This window comes from Rutidosis leptorrhynchoides, chromosome 3 (assembly GCF_046630445.1).
Source record: "Rutidosis leptorrhynchoides isolate AG116_Rl617_1_P2 chromosome 3, CSIRO_AGI_Rlap_v1, whole genome shotgun sequence".
Classification (NCBI taxonomy): Eukaryota; Viridiplantae; Streptophyta; class Magnoliopsida; order Asterales; family Asteraceae; genus Rutidosis; species Rutidosis leptorrhynchoides.
The window spans coordinates 253,666,140-253,675,722 of NC_092335.1; the positions used below are offsets into that span (position 1 = coordinate 253,666,140).

The following is a 9,583-nucleotide window of genomic DNA, read 5'->3' on the forward strand; positions in this document are numbered from 1 at the left end:
CTTATTTAAACTTCCGTAATCATGATTTTTGACGTGTTGATTTTAATTTATTACCATGGGTTAATTGTCCTTTGTCCTGGATTATTCGATATGTCCATACGGTTTTGTCCATAATAGTCCATCGGTCATAATTATAAAGTGCGAGGATCTTCGTCAAATTAGCTTTATATCTAAAGTCAAATATTCCAACTAATTGGGGATTCGAACTGTAACAAGGTCTTAATACTTTGTTAACAATTACACCAATTACCCTTGTATGTAATCCACCCCTGTTTCAATGAGTCCATTAACTATTAATCCATTCCCGTGTCCGGTAAAATGAACAATAATTCGTATTTATAAATATCCCGCCCACCGTACCCGATTAAGCGTATGTGGTTATATATAGATACGTCGAATTGTAACCTTTAATATTAAATTAACGAGGTATCGTTTAGTTAATATAAAACCCATTAATAGCCCATAGTCTAATTTCCTCAAGTGTCGTTCTTTTGTCCAAAACCCAATTATGGTACAAAGACCAGTTACCCAATCTTAATATTTAGCCCAACATCACGATTACTTCGGCTTAAATAAGCATAATAATAACTTAGCTACGGGACATTAATTTAAAAAGGTTGAACATAACTTAAAATGAGTATCAATCGCGTAGTGTTACACGAAAAGAATTTCGACTTACAAACTTACAACATTCGCTACCATAACCTTATTATTATTAACTTAATATTAAAATTATAATTATAAAAAATAAATATAAATATATTGAGAGATAGATAGTAGATGGATATATGTTGGTCTTTAACTCGAGCAGAAAACGTTCCAATTTATAGATGTGGCCAGCCTCCTGGGCTCATGCGATCGCATGCTTTTTCTTCTTCCTGGCCATGCGATTGCATGGCCAGCTGTACCGAGATATTTTCCTTTTAAAACGTGGGCTGCTCGGATTTATATAATATATAATTTAATATATATAATTTATATAATTATATATATTATATTATATTCTAGTGCATCGTTGACTTGTAATTTTAGCTCCGTTGAGTTGCGCTTTGATAGTTGGTTCATGCACCATCTTACTTAATGATTTAACTTCCTTAAAGGGATCTAGGAAGTTGATCAATTCCATTGGGAATTAAGTTGGTGTGACCTATTGAAGAACTATGAGTGATTGTAAGCTTAGTTATAAGTTTACTTGTAAGCTATCTTCTTAAAAGGATCTAGAAGGTAGTTGTGATTTCATAGGCTAGAGCATTAGGATCTTATGGTAAGAGCATTTGGTGTTTGTAAATTCTTCAAAGGGACGTAAGGTAATGATACGCATAATGATCCGTCTCAAAATAGGCAAGCATACCGGCAAAAATCTTACCCGGTACTGCGTGTACCGGAATACGGACTTCTCTTCCCGACGTCCGCCTGACGTCATCACGGAAACTTTACCATGCCCGACAAATGGCAAGTCCAAGAACCTGGATGACATACATATAACTGGCGTCATACAGCCAGTCGAGATAATCATAACCGTGAAGAAACACTTGGAACAAAGTAGAAAGTAAAACCTTCCCGGCTAGACGGAGAGCACCGTGATGCCGTAACCGGGACCAACTTGCCGTTAATACCATCACGACGTTCCATCCCGGTATGAAGATATTCTCCCGGGATGAACCCATTGTCCCGGAAAAAGTGCACTGTCCCGGAGCAGACACTTCGTCCCGGAACGATTACCTAACGACGGAGTAAGCATGCAAGAAAGTTGCATGCCACGTCAGCCCATGAATCTTGGGAAGTTCGTTAGGATCTGTTATTCCCCACGAAAGGGACATGTGCCACGTCACCCCTCGGGATTGACAACGTTCGTTACAACCATGAAAGGGACATGTGCCACGTCATCATTCCCTCCTAGACATTTATAAATACGTAAACAAGATCTTTCATTAGAACAACACTGGATGCATTAACGTTACTTCTCCAAAATCAATTGCGGTAACATCACTCCAGTCGTTAAACCAATTCCGGCCGGTGCTCCGATCATCGTCGGAATTAATCCTCACTCTTAGATATTAGCTTATTCGATTCCGATCGAATAAGGCTAATTCAATCGATTGTTTTACGCCCTTGGAATCCAGATTCCAAGTCGGGGTTCGCACAATTATTGGAGTTAAAACATTCGACTTACTATTTCTCCCAAATCAAGCACTCAAACCTGAAATCTATTCATACCATACGATTTTGGTTTGATCAAATGGCGCTATCTAAAGGTACGAAATTAATCACAACTCACCATGATGAGCTGGAAAATGACGAAACAAGCATACACAGCACCAGTGACGCTGATGTGTATATGATTCACTCATGGGTCGTGGGACAACGACGAAAATCAGAGGCGTTAGATGAATGGAAGCACCGAACCTATCGTCTTCCCCTCGTTATTTATCAACCAATCCTCGGACCCTGTTATTATACGAGCACATATCTTCAATTGCCAAATTGGGCGAATATACACCGACACCGGTGCAGGGGTAGAAGTCATGTTTGAACATTGTTTTCTGCAGCTACCAAAAAACATCAGATGGCAGAAGAAAGCCACAACTTCGCCATTGGCGGGGTTCAACAGTGCTGCAACTTGGCCGGTGGGCTCTATCACGCTGGAGGACGTCTTAGGAACATTACCCTTCCAAAGTGCAGCGGACATCGAATTCGCCATAGTCAAAACAGACTCACGGTATAACGTTATCTTGGGACGTAACACCATGCAGAAGTTTGGTGCAATTGCATCAATAGTACATGGAATACTGAAGTTCCCGACTCCAGCTGGAGTCGCTACAATCTGGACACAAGAAATGGAACCAATCGAATGTATGCAAATATTTAAAGGAAACAGTGATATTGTAGTCCACGATAACGGATACGTATCCCCAAATCCCAAGTACCCAGACCAACGAATCCAGATTGGCGCTATTTTAAGCACCAACGCAAAGGATACGCTCTGCAAACTCTTAGCAGCAAGTATAGATGTCTTCGCCTGGGAACCATCCGACATGACGGGTGTCCCACGCGAAATAGCCCAACATCGGCTAAACGTAAACCCAAATATCACACCGGTCGTTCAGAAGAAAAGAGCAATGGCGTTAGAACGTAGCAATTTCCTGGACAACGAGGTACAACGATTGGTTGACGCCAGTATAATGAAAAAAGTAAAATATCAAACATGGGTGGCGAGCCCAGTGATGGCAAAAAAGCCAGACGGATTTTGCCGCATGTGTGTCGACTACAAAGACATCAACAAAGCATGCCCAAAGGACAACTATCCTCTGCCAGAAATTGACTGGAAAGTCGAGTCCCTCTCAGGGTACCCGTTTCTAAGCTTCCTGGATGCATACAGGGGTTAAAAACAAATCCCTATGGCAGAAATCAACGAAGAAAAAACCGCATTCTTCACGAACAAATGTATCTTTTGCTATACCAAAATGCCATTTGAGCTAAAGGATGCCGGAGCAACATACCAACAGCTAATTGACAAAGCGTTACAGGACCAAATCGGACGAAATGTCAAAGCGTACGTGGACGATATCGTCATCAAGAGCAAAACAGAAGAACAAATGATTTTAGACATCATCGAAATGTTCGATTCGTTACGCAAAATCAATATGAAACTAAATCTGTCAAAATGCTCTTTCGGAATGGACGAAGGCCATTTCTTGGGTTTCATGATCACTCCGAGAGTAATCAAGGCAAACCCAAAGAAGATCCAAGAAATCGAAGATATGCAGTCACCTAGGAGTAAAAAAGACGTGCAGAGCCTAAACGGAAAACTAGCGGCACTCACAAGGTTCTTGTCACGAGCCACCGAAAGGGCTCTCCCCTTTTTCCAGATGTACAGTCACCTAGGAGTAAAAAAGACGTGCAGAGCCTAAAAGGTTTCTTGAGCAAAAAAGATTTCATATGGACGGATGAGGCCGAGAGAGCCTTCCAGGATATGAAGGCATTCTTAAAAGAGCTTCCAGCATTAACGGCACCTATACTGGGAGAAACCCTCACGGTATACCTGGCCGCCTCCTCTGAGGTAATCAGCTCGGTCCTAATTGCCGATAGGGGCAAAATTCAAATGCCGGTGTACTTTGTAAGCAAAGTATTTCAAAACGGAGAAGTAAATTACCCGACCATGGAAAAACTAATCTACGCTTTAGTACACATAGCCAGATGGCTCCAGCGCTATTTTCAAGCGCATCCGATACAAGTTTTCATGGACCAACCAATTAAATACGTCCTGACAAGGCCGGAAATCTCCAGAAGAATGGCGAAATGGGCAATCGAACTCGGAGAACAAGAAATCACTTTCCTCCCGAGACATTCGGTCAAGGGTCAAGTCATAGCAGACTTCCTGGTAGAGCTCCCTTCCGACATGATCAAGCAGGGCGAAACCACAGTTACAAGAAGAGAGACAGACGAGTTCTGGGAACTATATACGGACGGAGCGTCAAGTGAGAAGGGGGATGGCATAGGCATACTCCTCGTTTCCCCAAACGGAGAAGAAATACCTTACGCTATCCGGTTGAAATTCGCCGCCTCAAACAACGAGGCCGAATACGAAGCACTAATAGTCGGATTATGCTTAGCTAAAAGTATTGATGTGCGACAGCTCACAGCCTATGTCGACTCCCAACTGGTGGCAAGCCAGCTAAATGGCAGCTTCGAAGCAAGAGACACATCGATGCAAAAATACCTAGAACTCATAAAGGTACTAACCAACACCTTCGCGGCCTTCGAAATAAAACATATACCCCGTAATCATAACAAGAAAGCAGATGCTTTGAGCAAGCTCACCTCTTTGCTATACCATCATTTCACTAAAAAAGTTATGGTTAAAGTACTAGAAAGGAAGTCAACTGAAGAGGATACACTCATGGTGAAATGTCTCGTTCACATTGATTATAAACGTTCCATATTAATTGATTTCATTGCGAGGTTTTGACCTCTATATGAGACCTTTTTCAAAGACTGCATTCATTTTTAAAATAACCATAACCTTTATTTTATCAATAAAGGTTTTAAAAGCATTACGTAGATTATCAAATAATGATAATCCAAAATATACTGTTTACACATGACCATTACATAATGGTTAACAATAGAAATATATTACATTGACATATGTTTCTTGAATGCAGTTTTTACATAATATCATACAAACATGGACTCCAAATCTTGTCCTTATTTTAGTATACAACAGCGGAAGCTCTTAGTATTCACCTGAGAATAAACATGCTTTAAACGTCAACAAAAATATTGGTGAGTTATAGGTTTAACCTATATATATCAAATTGTAACAATAGACCACAAGATTTCATATTTCAATACACATCCCATACATAGAGATAAAAATCATTCATATGGTGAACACCTGGTAACCGACATTAACAAGATGCATATATAAGAATATCCCCATCATTCCGGGACACCCTTCGGATATGATATAAATTTCGAAGTACTAAAGCATCCGGTACTTTGGATGGGGTTTGTTAGGCCCAATAGATCTATCTTTAGGATTCGCGTCAATTAGGGTGTCTGTTTCCTAATTCTTAGATTACCAGACTTAATAAAAAGGGGCATATTCGATTTCGATAATTCAACCATAGAATGTAGTTTCACGCACGTGTGTCTATTTTGTAAATCATTTATAAAACCTGCATGTATTCTCATCCCAAAAATATTAGATTTTAAAAGTGGGACTATAACTCACTTTCACAGATATTTCCTTCCTCGAAAATAAGACTTGGCCACGGATCGATTCACGAACCTATACAAATATGTACATATATATCAAAGTATGATCAAAATATAATTACAACCATTTTTATTATGTTTTAAAGATTTGAGTGTATTAAGTCAGCTGTCCTCATTAATAACCTATAACTAGTTGTCCACAGTTAGATGTACAGAAATAAATCGATATATATTATCTTGAATCAATCCACGACCCAGTGTATACACATCTTAGGCTAGATCACAACTCAAAGTATATATATTTTTGGAATCAACCTCAACCCTGTATAGCTAACTCCAACATTACTGCATATAGAGTGTCTATGGTTGTTCTAAATAATATATATACATGGGTCGATATGATATGTCAAAACATTTGCATACGTGTCTATGGTATCCCAAGTTTACATAATATATTAGAATACATGTATAATACAATATAAGTTAGCTAGGATATGATTTGTATAGATTTGTTAAACATTTCCCGTAGCTAAAAATATCAAAAATATCCAATCTTGTTTTACCCATAACTTCTTCATTTTAAATCCGTTTTGAGTGAATCAAATTGCTATGGTTTCATATTGAACTCTAATTTAAGAATCCAAATAGAAAAAGTATAGGTTTATAGTTGGAAATTTAAGTTACATGTCAATTACTAAAGAGGTAGTCATTTCCGTCGAAAGAACGACATCTTGATGACCATTTTGAAAAACATACTTTCACTTTGAGTTTAACCAAGATTTTTGGATATAGTTTCATGTTCATATGAAAAATCATTTTCCCAGAAGAACAACTTTTAAATCAAAGTTTATCGTAGTTTTTAATTATCCAAACCAAAACAGCCCCCGGTTTCACTACGACGGCGTATATCCAATTTTATGGTGTTCATCGTGTTTCTAGGTTTTAAATCATTAAGTTAGCATATCTTTTAGATATAGAACATGTGTTTAGTTGATTTTAAAAGTCAAGTTAGAAGGATTAACTTTTGTTTGCGAACAAGTTTAGAATTAACTAAACTATGTTCTAGTGATTACAAGTTTAAATCTTCGAATAAGATAGCTTTATATGTATGAATCGAATGATGTTATGAACATAATTACTACCTCAAGTTTTCTAGATAAAACTACTGGAAATGAGAAAAATGGATCTAGCTTCAGAGGATCCTTGGATGGCTTGAAAGTTCTTGAAGCAGAATCATGACACGAAAATAGTTCAAGTAAGATTTTCACTCGAAATAAGATTGTTATAGTTGTAGAAATTGAATCAAAGTTTGAATATGAATATTACCTTGAATTAGAAAGATAACCTAATGTAAATAACAAAGGTTCCTTGATCTTAGATGATTACTTGGAATGGATTAGAAAGCTTTGAAGTAGACTTGCAAACTTGGAAGTATTCTTGATTTTTATGAAACTATACTTATGGAATTTATGAAGAACACTTAGAACATGAAGATGGAACTTGAGAGAGATCAATTAGATGAAGAAAATTGAAGAATGAAAGTTTTTGTAAGTGTTTTTGTTCATTGGTATATGGATTAGATATAAAGGATATGTAATTTTGTATTCATGTAAATAAGTCATGAATGATTACTAATATTTTTGTAATTTTATGAGATATTTCATGCTAGTTGCCAAATGATGGTTCCCACATGTGTTAGGTGACTCAAATGGGCTACTAAGATCTGATCATTAGAGTGTATATACCAATAGTACATACATCTAAAAGCTGTGTATTGTACAAGTACGAATACGGGTGCATACGAGTAGAATTGTTGATGAAACTGAACGAGGATGTAATTGTAAGCATTTTTGTTAAGTAGAAGTACTTTGATATGTGTCTTGAAGTCTTTCAAAAGTGTAAAAATACATATCAAAACACAACATGTATATACATTCTAATGGAGTCGTTAAGTCTTCGTTAGTCGTTACATATAAGTGTTGTTTTGAAACCTTTAAGTTAACGATCTCAAATAATGTTGTTAACCCAATGTTTATTATATCAAATGAGATGTTAAATTATTATATTATCATGATATTATGATGTATGATTATCTCTTAATATGATATATACATTAAAATATCGTTACAACGATAATCGTTACATATAAGTCTCGTTTCGTAATTCTTGAGTTAGTAGTCTTGTTTTTACGTATGTAGTTCATTGTTAACACACTTAATGATATATTTAAATATAATATTATCATGTTAAATATAGTGTATCAATATCTTAATATGATACATATATATTTAGTAGATGTTATCATAACGATAATCGTTATATATATCATTTCGAGTTTCTTAACTTAGTAATATCATTTCTTATGTATATCACACATTGTTAATATACTTAGTGAGATACTTACTCATCATAATCTCATGTCAACCATATATATATATATATATATATATATATATATATATATATATATATATATATATATATATACCACAATATGTAGTTTTTACAATTTTGTAACGTTCGTGAATCGCCGGTCAACTTGGGTGATCAATTGTCTATATGAAAATTATTTCATTTAACCAAGTCTTAACAAATTTGATTGCTTAACACTTTGAAAACATTTAGTCATGTAAATATCAATCTCAATTAATATATATAAACATGGAAAAGTCCGGGTCACTACAGTACCTACCCGTTAAATAAATTTTGTCTCGAAATTTTAAGCTGTTGAAGGTGTTGACGAATCTTCTGGAAATAGATGCGGGTATTTCTTCTTCATTTGATGTTCATGCTCCCAGGTGAACTCGGGTCCTCTACGAGCATTCCATCAAACCTTAACAATCGGTATCTTGTTTTACTTAAGTCTCTTAACCTTACGATCCATTATTTCGACGGGTTCTTCAATGAATTGAAGTTTTTCATTGATTTGGATTTCGTCCAACGAAATAGTGAGATCTTCTTTAGTAAAACATTTCTTCAAATTAGAGACGTGGAAAGTGTTATGTACAGCCGTGAGTTGTTGAGGTAGCTCCAGTTGGTAAGCTACTGGTTCGACACGATCTATAATCTTGAATGGTCCAATGTACCTTGGATTTAGTTTCCCTCGTTTACCAAATCGAACAACGCCTTTCCAAGGTGAAACCTTAAGCATGACCATTTCTCTAATTTCAAACTCTATATCTTTTCTTGTACTATCCGCGTAGCTCTTTTGTCGACTCTGGGCGGTTTTCAATCGTTGTTAAATTTGGATGATTTTCTCAGTAGTTTCTTGTATTATCTCCGGACCCGTAATCTGTCTATCCCCCACTTCATTCCAATAAATCGGAGACCTGCACTTTCTACCATAAAGTGCCTTAAACGGCGCCATCTCAATACTAGAATGATAATTGTTGTTGTAGGAAAATTCTGCTAACGGTAGGTGTCGATCCCAACTGTTTCCGAAATCAATAACAGGTGCTCGTAGCATGTCTTCAAGCATTTGTATCGTCCTTTCACTCTACCCATCAGTTTATGGATGATAGGCAGTACTCATGTCTAGACGAGTCCCTAATGCTTGTTGCAACGTCTGCCAGAACCTTGAAATAAATCTACCATCCCTATCACAGATAATAGAGACGGGTATTCCATGTCTGGAGACAACCTCCTTCAAATACAATCGCGCCAACTTCTCCATTTTGTCATTTTCTCTCATTGGCAGGAAGTGTGCTGACTTGGTGAGACGATCAACTATTATCCAAATAGTATCATAACCACTTGCAGTCCTTGGCAATTTAGTAATGAAATTCATGGTAATGTTTTCCCATTTCCATTCCAGGATTTCAGGTTGTTGTAGTAGATCTGATGGTTTCTGATGTTCAGCTTT

At 36.8% G+C, this 9,583-nt stretch overlaps 1 protein-coding gene across 1 annotated transcript; it reads left to right on the forward strand.

Moving 5' to 3' along the window:
- The first annotated feature begins 2,387 nt into the window (after nucleotides 1–2,387).
- LOC139900956 (uncharacterized) lies at nucleotides 2,388–3,386 on the forward strand. The gene has a single exon (XM_071883701.1). The coding sequence runs from the start codon at nucleotides 2,388–2,390 to the stop codon at nucleotides 3,384–3,386; it is 999 nt and encodes a 332-aa protein (XP_071739802.1).
- Nucleotides 3,387–9,583: the final 6,197 nt, after the last annotated feature.